This window comes from Urocitellus parryii, chromosome 2, assembly GCF_045843805.1.
Source record: "Urocitellus parryii isolate mUroPar1 chromosome 2, mUroPar1.hap1, whole genome shotgun sequence".
NCBI classification, from domain to species: Eukaryota; Metazoa; Chordata; class Mammalia; order Rodentia; family Sciuridae; genus Urocitellus; species Urocitellus parryii.
The window spans coordinates 219,405,744-219,421,954 of NC_135532.1; the positions used below are offsets into that span (position 1 = coordinate 219,405,744).

Sequence of the window (16,211 nt, forward strand, 5' to 3'; positions counted from 1 at the left end):
AAATGAAGTCAGTTTCTTGAAAATCAGTTCTCCAGCCTGATTTTAAAAGGTTGAATGGTGTTCCAGCATGTAGCATGTCAGGATTATCAAGTGGGATATTTGTTTGCAAATTTTTTTAAATATAAGCTGCACTCCAGTGAGCAGCCCTACATCTAAGTGTTTTTGAACCTTATTAGTCATTTCCAGGCAAAAACTTTCTGAACAAAAATAGTATTTTCAGAGCTTTTTAAACTTTTTGCTCAGTGGCTTTTCATAATAACTGTTAGTTATTAATGACTGAGTGTAGGAAAGTTATTATGAAGGACTTTAAGATTCACACATGTAAATTTTTGAAATTCTTCATAATCTTTATCTGTTTTTGTTTGTTTTCCTTTGTTTTTAGAATCCTAGAGGATTGTCTTTAGTCTGACATTTAGCTGCTTTCTATGTGGTGTTTCCCCCCCTTGGTTTTGGTTTTGTTTGTTGTTTTTTGATGCTGGGGATGGAACCTAGGGTCACCTCCATGCTAGGCAAGTGCTCCACCACTGAGCTGCACCTCTAGGCCTCTGTGTTTGCACACGTGGGATTACTTTTCATCTGGTTTTTGTATCATGTTCAGGTTTTCATATTTAATCCCAGATTTTTCATTCTTCCTAGTGCTTGCTTTTTTATTTGAATTTCAAACCCTCATAATTGAACCAGAGATTGACTAGAAGAGTGATAGAGTAGTACATATAGTATACTACACTGTAGTATATAGTATCCTTTATTTTTATTCTTTATTTTCAAGATTTTTTTTTTTTTTTTTTTTTTTACCGGAAGACTTTTCTAATCAAAGGTGAACTGACATGCAGATTCAGATTACAGAACTAGTACAGCTGAGGTTGAGATCAGCTAGTGTTCAGAAACCTCTTAAGTAATTCCCATAGGCTATGGATTGTGTCTTATCTGAAAAACAGAGACACTCAGACCTTATTTTATCCAGTAGTATTGACTTTCTTCCATTAAGCCTTAGGCATATGTAGATTCTTGGGTATGCTATGCTGAATACTGATCCCACCAAAGGATAGCAAAGGAGAAAAGTGGGGGAGGAGACCATTCTGAGTCTTCTTTGTAAGATGTAAAGAGAACTGACACAATTACAGATTGAAAGGAGTGTTGAGGCTCTAAATTGGGAGTAGGATGTTTGTCACTGTGTGTGTGTGTGTGTGTGTGTGTGTGTGTGTGTGTGTGTGTAGTTGTAGATGGACAGTATGCCTTTATTTTATATTATATTATTTTTATGTGGTGCTAAGGATTGAACCCAGTGCCTTACCCATGCCAGGCGAACACTCTGCTTCTGAGCTACAGCCCCAGCCCCTTGTTTGTCACTTTAGATAGACCAGATTTATAAAGTTCTGAGGTTGTAAATTTATCTTAATCTCTAAGGCTGCATTCTTTAGTTTTACAGTTAGATGGGGATTTAGGTTTTATTGCAATTTTTGGAATATTCCAGGCTGACTAAAATTTTTTAAATGCAAAGGTAGTGTTTAATATTAAATATGAAGAAGTCAAATGAAGAACAGTCAAATTTTCAAACTTGTGGGGGGAAAATATTCAAGAGAATATCTTCTCTCTGTCCCTAGTTTAAGGGTTTTGTTTGTTGTGTTTTTGTTTGGTTTTATCCATAGTTAAGGTATCCTTAAATGTCTAGGGGCAGGTTTACATGATACATAATTCTTTAGAAGTAATTATGTACCCAGGCATAATGGTGGATACCTGTAATCCCAGCAACTCGGGAGGCTGAGGCAAGAGGATTGCAAGTTTGAGGTCAGCCTGAACAACTTAACAAGACCCCAAGCATTTTAACGAGACTCTGTCTCAAAATAAGAAATAAAAAATTCTGAGGATATGGCTCTGTGGTAAAGTGCCCTGAGTTCAATCCTTATTACAAAAAAAAAAGTTAATATGTGCATGGGATGGTGTTGAATGTATCTTTTGCTAATGTTTAAGTATTTTCATTTGCATTTAAATGCTTTCATTTTTTAAATTTCCCAAGTGGATATTAAATATATTTTTAAACTTTTTCAGTGATTCCACAGAATACCCCAACATGGAGTCTGATATCTGTTCATGGGAATCATTTCTTTCTAATGTTACAAAAGAAATTGAGAGAGCAAAAGTAAGTTATGAAACGTTTTATAATTCCGTCAAAATATTTATGATGGTTACAGTTCTTGTGAGGCTGATGTCTTATTTAAACCATTTCTTTTTTGACATGTTAATAATAATACTGCATTTTTGTTATCACTTATTAAATTAATGATATTTTCTTAATATTTTGGGGCTAAGGATATAGGATAGTAGAACATGTGCCTAGCATGCCAAAGGTCCTGGGTTCAATTCTCAGCAATACAAAACAAAAGAAATAAGAAAAATAAGGAAATTATCTTAAATTTTGCCCCTGATTGATGACATTAAATATATATATAAGTCTTTGGAGCATTCCGATTAAGGAGAATTAATGTTAATGTTCTTATTTTGAACAAATTTTCTTTAAAAAAATTGTCTTAATACTTTGCATCTCATTTGTTTCTTGGGAAGCTGTTGAGTGTTTTGATAATGTTAACTGGAAATTATAGTTTTCTTGGAATTTGTTAGAGAAAAACTTCACATTTTCCCTTCCACCTACAGTCTGAATTTGAAAATCAAATTAAGGCCATTAAAAATGGTTCTCGACTCAGTGAGCTTTCTAAAGTGCAGATTTCTGAGCTTCCATTTCCTGCCTGTAACAACGTAAGTCGGTTGCATCTTTTTTTTTTTCTTTCCCTGAAACAAAACAATGAACCACAGTTTCTTTTTTTAATGTGCCAAGGTTGTTTGTTTATTGTTTTCTGGGAATGGGATGAATTAACAGTTGCCTTAATGTTTTAATTATTGGTACCATTGATTAACCTTTTAATCTTTATAAACATTCTTATATAAATAGATCAGTCTTCTGCCTCTGTGCATTGGTGCAGGACTAAGGCAAATACTATTGGTCCATGTTTTTTTCTACACTTTGATATACTATAGCCTATCGCCATTCTTTTCTAGACGTAGTATGTATGATGTGTATGTACGTTCTAGCATTTGAATAAATAATACAGAGTAGCAGTTTCCTTTGATTCAAGCAGGCCCTCTCTTCTGTACCACCTGGGATTATTATAATTTCTAGATACTTGGAGGCATAAAACCAAAATCTTAAAATTAAGATCTGTTTCCTCATCAAATATAGAATAAAAACTAGTGTATCTGAGATGTGTAAGACTTTATTGATCCAGCATACCTTATTTTACTGCTAATGTGAGGTTGTTCTGAATCTTTTGAATACTAGTGATTGCTCTTATAAAATACCCCAGTAAAGAAAAGCATTAGTTGTATTTTGTGGGCTTTACAATATAGCTAAACCTAATGTCACTTTATTGTATTCTGGGATACTTGTTATCTAAAGTTTACACACAGAGATTTTTTCTTAATACTAATTGAAACGAATTAGGTTCAAAGATGGTCAGACGATAGGAATTTAAAGACTCTCTAGAAGAGTTGATTACAGATGGATTTCAGATTGAAATCCTAAAGTTGGGGAACATTTTCTACAGCACAAAAAGTGTCTTCCTGCTTGTACCCGACCTTTGCCAGGGATGCTGATCCAGGCTATGGGTGGTGTTCCTTTCATCTCGCCTTCAACTGAATGCTTAGTCAGGGGCTTCCCTCTTGGCCTTCCCCTGTGGCCCTTCTGCATGTAGGTTGTATCTCCTATATCTAGATGGCTGGTTCCTTTAATCAGTCTGGTCTTAAATGTCTGAGGGGTAAAAAGATACATTTACCTTGAACTTTAGTTTATAAAATATTTTATTGATCCAAATTTTTCTGTCTCCATTGAACTGAATAAGAAATTTCAGACTGAAAAAGCACTTCTTATTTATAGTTCTCTTGGTTTTTATAGCAGATATGGAGAGAAAAATCTGTGGGTTCCAATATACTATTTTATTATTAATTTGTAATTTTAGCTCATGTAATTTTATAAATACTCAAAAGAATTTTCATATCCAAAATCCTGGAAATTTAGTTTGCTAGGAACTTACTTAATAAATATCCTTAAAACCTATTTACTTTTCGTCTCTTTTCTTCCTCAGTCATTTGGAGGATGTTTAATGGTTATTGAGATTAGATGTGAGGTAGGCCCTCTAAGTGCTTATGGGCTTAAATTCAGTTACAAGCAGATGATGCTGAGGTTTTGCATAGTAGAGTACTATAGCAGCAGAAATCAGGGTCACTATCCTGGTCTAGAGATGGAGACCTCCATGACACAGAGATCAGAAGAAAGAACAGAACAGATGAAGGAGTTGAGGGGATGAACTTGGGGAAGGGAGGATATTGTAATGCTTGGGGTCAGAGTGTTTCAGATAGAAGAAAGAAAGTATTTGATTGCTAGAATAAAAGAGTGGGGCAGGGTGACATACACCTTTCATAGCTATAAAATAAGTTTACTTTAACAATGGTATCTATCTATAGAGTGAGTGTGGAAGTAGCCTGGGGCCAGGGTCAGGAGATCCTTGTGCTCTAAGCCATGTTATGTCACTAGGAAACTGATCTATGATTCATGCAGGGAGTACTATCAGCTCTACACTTAATGAAGATGAACTGAATGGCAGTGTGGAGAAGTAGGAAGGAGGGGCTGGTTATTCAGAGGTTCCAGCCTCAGATGACATTAGAAGGAACATCCATACTTAGGCATGGAAAGAGGATAAGAGCTACAGGGGAGAGCTGAGCTCTCCTTGTTGAAGGAGCCAGCAGAGCAGAGCCAGAGGGCACATTTTGAGAAAGAAGAGGCAGCTGGCATTCCTAGATGTTCTTGTGACTTAGTGGAGTAGACACCTTTGGAGAATGCTGGGACAGCTAGCTTTGATCAACCAAGTTCAGCTAGGAAGGAGAGAAGCATTAGAATGCAGACTGAAAGAGGGGTATTAGGCAGGTGAAATGTTCTCATTTAAGCAGCTTTTCTAATTTTACAGGAAAAAAGTATACTGTAGAAAATTATTTAGAAGTCAGAAATCTACCCTTGCTTTAAGAACTACCAAGTTATGATCAGCAATTATTTTAAGACAAAAACATTATTGTATTCAGGTTTCCTATATTATAGTCATGCAGTCTCTGTCCTTGCCTGTTTCTCCTCTTAAGACAATTCCTAAGTGACCCAATTCCTGTGGTGTGTCCCTCACAGATTCATCCTGAGTTTCCCCCTGAGTCTTCAGGCCATGATGATCAAGGGCCTGGGACATTTGTAAACAGTGCAACTGGAGCAGTTAAGGATTTAGATCTGTTCTCTACCGGTGATTGCCCAGAGGAGTCTACTGCACTGTCACCTCGATTGCCCTCTGGTCAAACTGAAGTTACTCAGCCATCAGAGCATACAGGGGCCAGCCAGACAACTCCATCTGAACAAAGCCCTGAGGCACATCAGAAAGTACCTGTTCCTCCGGAACGTGCTTCAAGCCAGTCTCCAAAAAAGCCGTTCAACAGTATTATTGAGCACCTGACAGTGGTGTTCCCATGGTACAGCAGGTATGAATATAAAACATTTATGACTGTTAAATACTTCATTGAACTGATGTTTCCTGGTCAAATAAAATCAAGGCTGGCTAGGGGCTAACATGGAAAAAAACTGCATGATGTTTTGCTCATTAGATGCTACTTTTCTTTCTTTTTGTAAACATAGACGTGAGCATTTTCTTTCCTTTTTTTGTAGTGCTGGGGACAAACACACACCTCATACATGCTAGACCCAAGCTCTACCACTGAGCTACACCCCTAGTCCTCAAATAAATTTTTAAATATGCACATCTATATTGAAAATATTGAGCACTGGGTAATCAACACCGAACAAAATCTGTCAGTTTGCTAAGATTTTTATGAGATTCATAGCACTCTCTTAACACTAGTTGTTATGAAATTAGTAAATTAATTGTAAAATAATAGTTTTCTGTCTTTTGAGAGAAGATAAATCACATATAAAAGAAAACAGCAGCAATTTACACCTTGTAGATTGTACCTCTGATTTGTTGGAGGTGCAAGGTTGAAAAGACCAGACTGAATTTGACAGTACATGAGGAATGTATAAATGTCACAGAGGATCCTTGGGAGACTGGGGAAGAACTCCTCGTATCTGGGTCAAGAAGAGCTATAAGTGGGTCTGGGGATGGTTGCTAGCACTTCAGCAGTGTTTCTGCCTCCCCATGGCTCCAGGTTGGGACAAGAAAGAGCAAGATTAGGATTGATGAGTAGCTCAGAAGAGAGGACTCCACACAGAGAATGGCCTCTGTACCTGCCTTGTTAATTCTCATTCTCTGTCAATGTTAGTTACAGGCTTTGCAGTTGAAATTTGGAAACAAAGTCATCATTAATGATTGGTCAGAATTAATATTTTACAGTCTCAGTGGAACCCTGCCACTTGAAAATAAGTATATTTTGTCTGCATTTGGGCATATTTTGCCCTAAGTTTGACAAACATTGTAAGTTCTCTCAATAGCAGTTCTCATGTCAGTTGTAAAAATATTCAAGTTGTAATTACCAGAAGTACCCTACAAATAAAATTTCGTACAGTCTTAATTAAATTTGGCAGAAATGTGTTCTGATTTTCTGAAAGCTAAAATATTCGGGCACTAGTGGTGCAAATATCAAGTTCCCATTGACTGATGGTGTACTCTTCCCATTTGATGGCATTTGAGAAACATTCAGACTTTGAAAGCTGGTTTGTTAGGGATTTTTTCAAAGAAGGAAATCTACAAAGCTAGTTTTTCTTGGATAGAAAGAGATCTTATTAATTTTAAGTTATTTTTAAATAAATAAAACAAACAGTCCATTAACAACTAAAAAAATTTTTTTTAAATAATATTGTGGAAATTTTCACAACTTCTTGGAAAGATTGATTCTGCCTTAAAATAATCATGCTTTTCATGTGTAGTTATTATTGTCCTATGTTCTACAGATTAATTTTTGTATATTTACTTTTTCGAGTTGGACTTCTGGGTTGATATTGGCACATTGACTTTCTGTTGTCATTTATTGTTTACTTTCCCTTTCAGCACCGAGCTTGCTGGTTTTATTAAAAAGGTTCGAAACAAAAACAAGAACTTACTCTCAGGATTGGGTATTGATGAAATTGTCCAAAGAGTGACAGAACACATTGTAGATGAAGAGAAAAAGAAAAAGGTATTTCATCCAGATGCAGTAAAATGTTCCCCTTAATCATTATTTATTGATATGAGAATTCTTTTTTTTTAAAGCTTCAAACCAAAATATAGAGAAAATTTACCAAAAAAGATGATCAGACTTTAGGTTACTAAGTTGAACTTTGCTTCCTTTGTGTTCTCTTACCCAATCCCCTTGTTATCTCTTAAGCCAAATCCAGGAAAGGGCAAGAGAACATCTGAGGCCAGCTCTGCTGCTTCTGTGAACCAGTCTTCCCAGGGCCCACCCTCAATTGCTGGACCATCACCCAAAACTAAGGGACAGAAAACAGAAGATGTCCCCATGAGTGTTGTACGTATAATGTTGTAGCTAGTTTTACTTTTTTTTTTTTTTTAAACTTTTTTAGTTGTAGTTGGACATGGTACCTTTATTTTATTTATTTATTTATTTATTTTTCTAATATTTTTTAGTTTTTCGTCGGACACGACATCTTTTTTTTTATTTTTTGAGAGAGTGAGAGACAGTGAGAGAGAGAGAGAGAGAGAGAATTTTAATATTTATTTTTTAGTATTTGGCGGACACAACATCTTTGTTTGTATGTGGTGCTGAGGATCGAACCCGGGCCGCACGCATGCAAGACGAGCACGCTACCGCTTGAGCCACATCCCCAGCCCCTATTTTATTTATTTTTATGTGGTGCTGAGGATCAAACCCAGGGCCTCGCATGTGCTAGGCAAGTGCTCTACCACTCAGCCCCAGCCCCAACTCTAGTTTTACTTTTTAATGAAGAACAAGAAGAAAACAATTTTTAACCCATGATTTAGCACCATTCTTTTCATTTATAGTCCTACTGTATTGGATCCTAAAATTAGAAACCAAATTTTGCTGTAGTGGAAGGTGTCCAATTTGAACAGCAGTGAGTAGTTCTGAGGAATGCCCAGGACCTAGAACAGGGAAAAGCCTACACTCAAGCTCTGACTGCATCGAGAGAACTGAGTTTTCTGTCTTCTTGCTGTGTTGCTGCAGATGGGCAGATATGTTGATATATTTACTTATTTATGTATTTTAGTATTAATTGCAATATTTGGATTAGTTGAAAAAAATTAATCTTTAACTAATTTTATTCTTCATAATCATGGACTATGAAATCAGACTGGGTTACATCACTTCACATCACTGTTTGCTGGGGTAATATCTGCCCTGACCAAGCTATTTCTGGATGAAATGCTGCCATGAAAGGACCAGGTCAGCCCTGTACTGAAAATCTGGTTTTTGCCCTTCACCTCTTCCCTCACACACCTGGGAAGGGCACACTGGAATGGGCTAAATGTGCCTGAAATCTAACATGCCGATTTAAGTTGTTTCTTCTCCTTTTAAACAGTAAGAATCATTTACATTTACATGGAACATTTTGTAAAATGCTGTTATAACTATGTCTGAGTTGATAAGGCCTTGTAATTGTTTATATTTTATACTAAGGAAATCAAGGCCCAGATGCGACTTTCTAGCATTCACTGGACTGACGGCATAGTTGTAGCTCAGACTGGCCTTTTGACTTAAGTGAGCAGCATGTCATTCCCAGTTCTTTCCACACTGACCAGCTGATGCCAGAGACCCTGTAGGGACTGCATGTGGTTGAAAGAGGGGCCATCAACTCATGGCTCAGGTAGGGGGCCATGATTGAATTCTGGTGTGAAGCACATTTCCCTGTTGCTCCAACTGTGGTAGCAGAGTGTAGAGGACAATGAAAGGTCACAGCCCCATAATGTTCTCAGCAGTGAGTTCACAATACAAGATGTAGAGTAAGGCTAGTATGTTAACTTGAGCTCGCAGTGAGTCTTTTCATGAACTTACTTTTATTCCTTTTATGCATTTTGTGCTTTACACTAAACCTTTGAAGACTTACCACACCACATACACTCAACTCCCAGAAGGTCTCATCCCCAACCATATCCTAGAGAGAGTGCTTATAGGCACGTGGAGTACCCACATCGAGTCAGTCCCTGCTTCTCCCAGGGGTTTCTTATGTGTCACATGTTCTGTGACCCTTTAACCAGGCAGGATTCCCAGGGCATTCCCATTCATGTGCATGTGTGTTATGACCATCCCCACCTCAAGGTAGACTTGAAGTAATCACCTGAAAGAGATCTTCTAGTTCATAGTCAGTGTTGATAATAATAAAGTTATAAAAGCCACTTTATTTAAACTTTACCAAATTACATGAGAAATAAAAATTTATATTCAAACTGATACTTAACTAGATAATTATAGGTAGTGTTTGAAAAATGAAAAAAAGTTGTTTTATATTTTTAGATTACAGAAGTAATGCACACTCAAAATAGAAAATAGAAATAAAGGGGGCATATTAAAAACCCTAAAGCTGAGCATGGTGGGACACGCCTGTAATCCCAGTCACTTGGGAAGCTAAGATAGGAAAATCACAAGTTCAAGTTCTCTACCACAATACTCTGAAAAAAATAAGAACTCTTACAATTTACCCTCTAGTTAGCATTATTACATTAGAATATATTTTCCTAAACACACACACACACACACACACACACATATGTATGTATTAATTTAATCAAAACAAATACCAGAGTCATACTTTTTATGTTCTTTGGGGGATATTTCAATTTTTTTACTGTGGTTTGCTTTTTACTTAGAAATATACTGTGTTCATCTTCCTACACTAGAAAACAGTCAAGTTAACTATATATTTTCCCAGCTAAGCTGGCTTTGAATTTTGCAAAGTGAGTTGGAGAGGTCTTCTCCTGCCCTTCCCCAGGGCTCACACCTCCCTTTCTTCCCTGATCCTTGAGTCACAGACAGCAGTAGAGCAACATGAACACCTTTGTTCTCTCTGGTCTGCCCCTGTCTAATTTGTAATTCTCTGTCTGCACCCTGCCAGTACTTAGGGAAGGAGCAGGACCCCACACAGTAGTTCAGGATCTACACAGCTTGATGTCTGCTTCAGTCAGTCACTTGGGATGTTTTCATATTTTTGGAACATCAGTTGGGGCAAGGTTTCTTACCAGATGCTTAAAGTCCAGAAAAATAAGACTCATGTCCTGCCTGTAGAGTGCTCAGAGTTAAGAGGCAAGTTAGAATAGAGCTGATGCAGTGCATGGTAAGTGCTGTAAGCTGCAAGGCAAACTCTGTGCTTGGTGGCCTAAGTGTCACTTGCAGTATATGTCACATAGGAGGCCAGAAAACTTACACTCATCTGTTTCCAGTGTCTCACACAATCCCCGACTGTGGGTGTTAGTTGGTTTAGCTGTCTGTTTTGAAATGCACTAATATTCCATGTTCATGGAAACTTTTAAAAAATTATAAAAAAAAATTAATCTCTTTGGCCAAGGGGTGACCCTATTAATATTTTTATATCAGATTATTTTCTAGGCACTTCTGTAGACATTCTCTCTTTTTAAAAAATTGAATTACGTGATAGACTGTTATATAACTTGCATTTATTCAATGATTTGTGGTGACCAGCTTTCTGTGTCAAGGATCATGGTATTCCATCATGATGTTAATTGGCTACATGATAGTCTATTGTGTAGATTTGTCATAATTTAAGTCCCTGTTAGATAATTAGATGAATAATTAATTTGTAATATCTAGTTAATAACCATACTTCATGTATGCTATAGGGATAAATAGTATAATATAAGTAGTAATATCTCACCAGGGAATCTGTTAATTATAAAAACCAGTATTCCCTCTGAGAACATTAGAAATTCAGAAATATACTTTTATTTTTGTATTTTTATGTTTTCTCTTTAAAAATGCTATTTAAAAACAAGTTGTTTCTTCATTCTGCCCAGCCATAATTTACCACCCTTTGTGGCAAAAATGTTTGAAGGCCACTCATGTCATGAGTCATGAAAAACTCATGTCATAAACAGAGATTTCTTTAATCTTTATTTTTCAGATATGTTTGTTTCCACAGGTACTAGATGCAGATTCCTGTGAAATATGCCATGAGGTGTTCAAATCAAAAAATGTGCGTGTGCTAAAATGTGGACATAAGTTTCACAAAGGGGTAAGAATTCTCTTTGACCATCTATATCATGCATTGTGACTGCCAACTGTTTTGAAAATAAAAAAGGAATTTTTTTCTTAAGTATCGATACTTATAATTCCAAGCCACTCTATAAGCCTACACATGTCTCTGGTCATTGCCCTTTGCAAAGACTGGTGCTGAAGAAGCGAGAGAGTGGTCCTGGACCAGGGGTGTGTGCAGCTCTGCAGATTGTACTTTCTGTAATAATGTCACGGGTAGAAAAGAGTTGACTTCAGGAACTATAATAGGTACTGAGAGTCAAAGCAATATGAATTCCTTTAAAGATGGTTTATTACATGACTAAATGAATAAACAGTGTAGCACTTTATTAATTTAGTGTACTGTATAAAGGTGGTTTAACATTTTAAAAGAGAAAAACTAAACCTTTTTGGGTCCCTTGTGCTTGACTCTGAGCATTTGTACTGTACTCTTTCTGCTGAGTGAGGACAGATCAGGTCTCTGTTGTGCTGATTTATTCATCCTTGAGAAAGGGATGCATACAGAATACTCACTAATAGGAAATGAGAAAGCTTTCTCCTCCAGATAGGGCATCCTGGCTTGGACTTTCTAGGTTTCCATGCATACTCAGCCATTTTGCAACAGCAGGCTGGCTAGGAGCAACAGGGAACATGGCACACGGGCTGGTGGGATGTTTAAGAACCAAGCCAAGACCATGAAGAGGAATGGGCTAACATTTGGGTGATAGGGTCCCAAGAGTCATCAAAATGCTGACCTCCTACAAAACATGGCGACTGGTGCTGAAGAATTGAGACTGGAGCCAGATGTAGTGGAGGACAAGGCCACACAGGGGGCCATATCTGAAGGGGACTTATTTCCACTGTAGTTTTATCCATACTCCTGTTCTAAGCAGCATTACTGTCCCTGAGTATTGGGCAGCATTAGGCCCCATCAGACTTGCAGGTGACATTAGCTGTGTATGCCAAGGAGTCCAGCAGTGCAGGGGAACTAAGGCCCCCACATGGTCCTGAAGGCACTGACTGATTTTGTTTTCTTCTTTTCAGTGCTTTAAGCAGTGGCTAAAAGGGCAGAGTAATTGCCCTGCCTGTCGTGATGGTGATCTGTCAGAAGAGTAGTCTGTGTCTACCCACCAGGACTGGCCAGCCAGGACTGCCTTCCTGCTGCTCTAGGTAGTCACTCTTCACTAAGCATCACTCACCCACATACCAAGTTGAAATAATGATAATTCCTACTTTCAGTATAAAAAAACAAACATTTGATGAATCTCTGGCATTCTGTATCACAAAGCAGTGGAAATCTTTAATTCAGTTGCTATTAGGTAATTTCTCCACTCTGACTCAATATTTCAGTGATAGTCAAATAATGGCTTATCAAATGATGTGTCATCGCATTCTTTCATTGTTAGGGCTGTTGTGGAAGAGATCTGTGAGATGGGAGCTTCTTTGGGGAAGTATTGTGAGCACCCCAAAGCAGTTTAAATTGTAAGAATTCTTAACCTGGTGAAGTGCCCAGGTTTCCCTTTTGTGTTTGAAAAATCTGTTCCAGCGGCTCTATAACAGATGATATTGACCTTTAAAATTTTTTATAAGATTCGATAGTCTGAAAATATGCTTACATTTTCCCTCAGAGATACTACATTTTTAAAATGGGCTTAAACAAGTCACATTTTAATAATTTGTACTTGATATTAAAATATTGGCTGATATGGACCAAAAAAGATTCACATTTCCTCTTCATGAAATGTCATGTGCTTTTGATTTTCATTTTATTTGTTTTTCCATATATTTTTTTCCCTTCATATGGTAGTAGATTGAATCCTGGGCCTCACAAATGCCAGTCAAGGAAGCTTTCCACCAATGGGCTACATCCCCAACCACTCCATAGGTTTTTATTTTATTTTTGTTTTTTAATCTTTTTATGATGTAATCTGATATTTGAAAATCAATTGCAAAATTACTTTATTAGTTATCAGCCAAGACTTTCTTACCCCCCAAATCAAGGCCGTGTATTCAACATACCAACCCCATATTTGAATTTGTTCTTAGAATATGCTGCTGTTCTCATTAGCAGTATTTGGCTCTCTTTGTGAGTCAGTCAGCAAGTGCTTGGATATCTACATCTAGCTCAGTGCTGAGCCCGCACAGGCGCTGTATAGACTAGTAACCATCGTTCTCCTCCTTACCCACCCCCAAAAAGAGAAACTTGTGTAATTAGACAATTCTGCGGTGTCTGTGTTACAACTGTTCTGTGTTTGACATTTGTGTAAAATAATGCATGCAATCTTGTACTGTGCCTAAGAACAAAACTGTGACTGCATTAGGAACTATTTAGATTCTTTTAGTGACCTATGGACAGTGGTAAATATGGAAAAGTGAATCCTGGACACATTCCACCTCTCAAACATGAAGGATCAAAAAGTGATTTTCAGTGTGTTCTTCGTTCCACTGCAAACTCAGTCAGTCACAAGTGTATGGGCAGATTTGGTCACCTTCCTCTGCCTGTGCTCCATGTGAGTTGTGATGTCTTGGTGACGTAGTCCATAGAAGCCCCCTCCTTACTCTGAAGCATTCTCCATCTTGGTCCCTAAAACATTGTCTGCATTTTCATGGCAGTTAAGAGCTGTGCATATTAAAATACACAAGGGACAGTTTGTAGCAACTGGTATGAAGGAGAAAAGCAACTAACGAGTGAGAGAATGTATTCTGTCCTTAACTTCAGAGCCTTGTGAACATGCCTTACATTTGTCCAGTAATTGTCAATAAACAGCATTCTAAAAGACCGGCAGTGCACTGTCATTCTTGCCCATTCTTTCTCAGATAATGTTAAAATACATTCTACATGAAAATTCAAGGCCTCCATTCTATGCTAACATTTTAAAAGTGACTTACTTCATTTGGAAAGAACAGCCATGCTACATCTGCTAGAACCTGGTTCAAAACTCCTTTGTGCCTAAATAAAACTTGACAAACTCACGTTTACATGATTAACTATTTAAATTTGTGAATTGAATTTTTATGCAGAGATGATAAAGAGTTCACTATTTTAGGCTTAATTAACAGATTTTTCATGTGAATACAAATACACACATATAAGGACCCTGAAGACAATTACATTCTCAGGATTTTTTTTTTTTTTTTTTTTTTTTGCATCTGGAACTAATGAGGCTGCTTGATTTAATTTATTTTTGACTATACTCACTGTTAAAGATTAAAGAATGCAAATTTTAAAAATCTAGTGTTTATTCAAGCATATTCAAAGAATTATCAGTACATATTTTTAATCTGTTAACATTCAATTCAGAATAATGTATAACTTGAAGCAATAGTTATTCTTTTAAAAATAAGGTTATTTTTCTCTACTGAACTGCTTAATCTGTTAAGAATAATGAATAATAAATAAAATTGAAGTGGTACCCAGCACAATATTACTACATTTTTAAGTTAATTTTAAAGATAGTATATACAGTGGAGGCAGGTGGTGAGAATGATCAACACATGACAACTTGTAGCAATAGAACTAGAATAGAATAGTTTTCAATCAGACAACCCTCTGTGAAGGGAACAGGTGGAAGAGACAGTGCAGAGATGGGAATTTCTTTCATCCACATGAGGCTGTCACCCAGGAGACTGAAAGGCAAAGGTAGTCAAGTGATGAGCAGTTTGTTAAAATGAGGACCCCAAACATCTCAGGACCCAGCATGAAAGAAACACAGAAGATATTTAGGTCTTTTAAACACATTCAATAGGCTTGATTAAAAGGCTTATCTTTAACAGAGTTGGTCCAGTCATGTCTAGTTCCTTTTTAGTTTTCTTCTTTATTCTTGACACAGAGAAGACGTCCGTATTCCTATGGCCATGTACACTTCAGAGCCTTTCAGGCAAGACCTGCCATGGAAACAAATACTGGAAACTATTTATTTGACAGGGGTGTAGGAGTAGTTTACAAGGCAACAGGCCAGATGTTTTGATTACACTGGTAAACAAAAGTTAGGGGCCCCATGAATCCTGTTATGGAGTTAAATAGATAACAAATATACAAAGTCATCTCAGGTAGTCAGAAGAGTTTTGAAGGAGAAGCAAAGAAAGCACTTAGATTAATAAAATTTTCAAGGGCTTAGCACAGTGCATAGCACAAAAACCCTTGAAAAGGGGGAACTAGTAATTGGTAAGATGAGGGTCTGGAAAGTGCAAAGGGAGAGTTTGATCCTATAAGAAAAAGTTTTTGTTAGGTTAGGTCATAGCATTTTCTCAACACAGCCCAGACTGGAATGCAATTAAGTAGTGAAAAGACCAAGAGGAAATCAGATCATCTCAAAATCATTTTGAAACATAGCCGTGTTCCTGAAATCTTGACTTTAAGGGTAATGTGATTGTAGAGGAAAGGACAGTTTCACATTTGGCTTTCCCAGATTATCTGTACGAGCACTCTTGAATTGGCCTTTCCTATTCAGTTTGAGTTTACAGTCAGAGCCCACCCTCCCCAACTCAGGGTATTTGAACTGACACGTTGGAAGAGCCCAGACAAGGTGATCCCTAGTGAAGAAGCTGTGTACTCCAGACTCCTCAGCTTAGGGTGAGCTTGGGGTGTTCTCATTCATTCTAACATTGCCTTAGCTGTGTGTTGTCGCTTCCTATTCCCCCTTTAACTCCTCACTAAAAAGAAAATATTTAGGGCTGGGGCTGTAGCTCAGTGCACAGAGTGCTTGCCTAGCATGTGCAAGGCACTGGGTTCAATCCTCAGCATCACATAAAAATAAACACATAAAATAAAGGCATTCTGTCCATCTACAATTACAAAAAAATTTTTTTAAATATTTAGCAAAGATGCAGAAGTTGAACACCAATAGTCAGCTACAAACTCCTAATGAATGAATCATCAAATCAAAGTAGTCAAACCATCAAGTCAGAAAAAAAAAAGTTTTTTTAGCTACATTAAGAATGATTTTAAGCAGAATACATCAGACACTAGAAAGGCA

The 16,211-nt window shown here is 37.2% G+C and overlaps 1 protein-coding gene across 10 annotated transcripts in view; it reads left to right on the forward strand.

Annotated features, from left to right (window-relative positions):
- Positions 1 to 14,014, forward strand: part of Ttc3 (tetratricopeptide repeat domain 3) — a 122,714-nt gene extending 108,700 nt beyond the window's left edge. For all 10 annotated transcript variants that reach the window (XM_077795411.1, XM_077795406.1, XM_077795414.1 and 7 more), the window contains 7 exons: positions 2,050 to 2,140; positions 2,653 to 2,754; positions 5,225 to 5,565; positions 7,086 to 7,212; positions 7,402 to 7,542; positions 11,144 to 11,236; positions 12,280 to 14,014. In XM_077795411.1, coding sequence (XP_077651537.1) covers positions 2,050 to 2,140; positions 2,653 to 2,754; positions 5,225 to 5,565; positions 7,086 to 7,212; positions 7,402 to 7,542; positions 11,144 to 11,236; positions 12,280 to 12,351 — 967 coding nt within the window. In that variant the 3' untranslated portion in view covers positions 12,352 to 14,014. The remainder of the gene's footprint in view (positions 1 to 2,049; positions 2,141 to 2,652; positions 2,755 to 5,224; positions 5,566 to 7,085; positions 7,213 to 7,401; positions 7,543 to 11,143; positions 11,237 to 12,279) is intronic.
- The last annotated feature ends 2,197 nt before the right edge of the window (positions 14,015 to 16,211 follow it).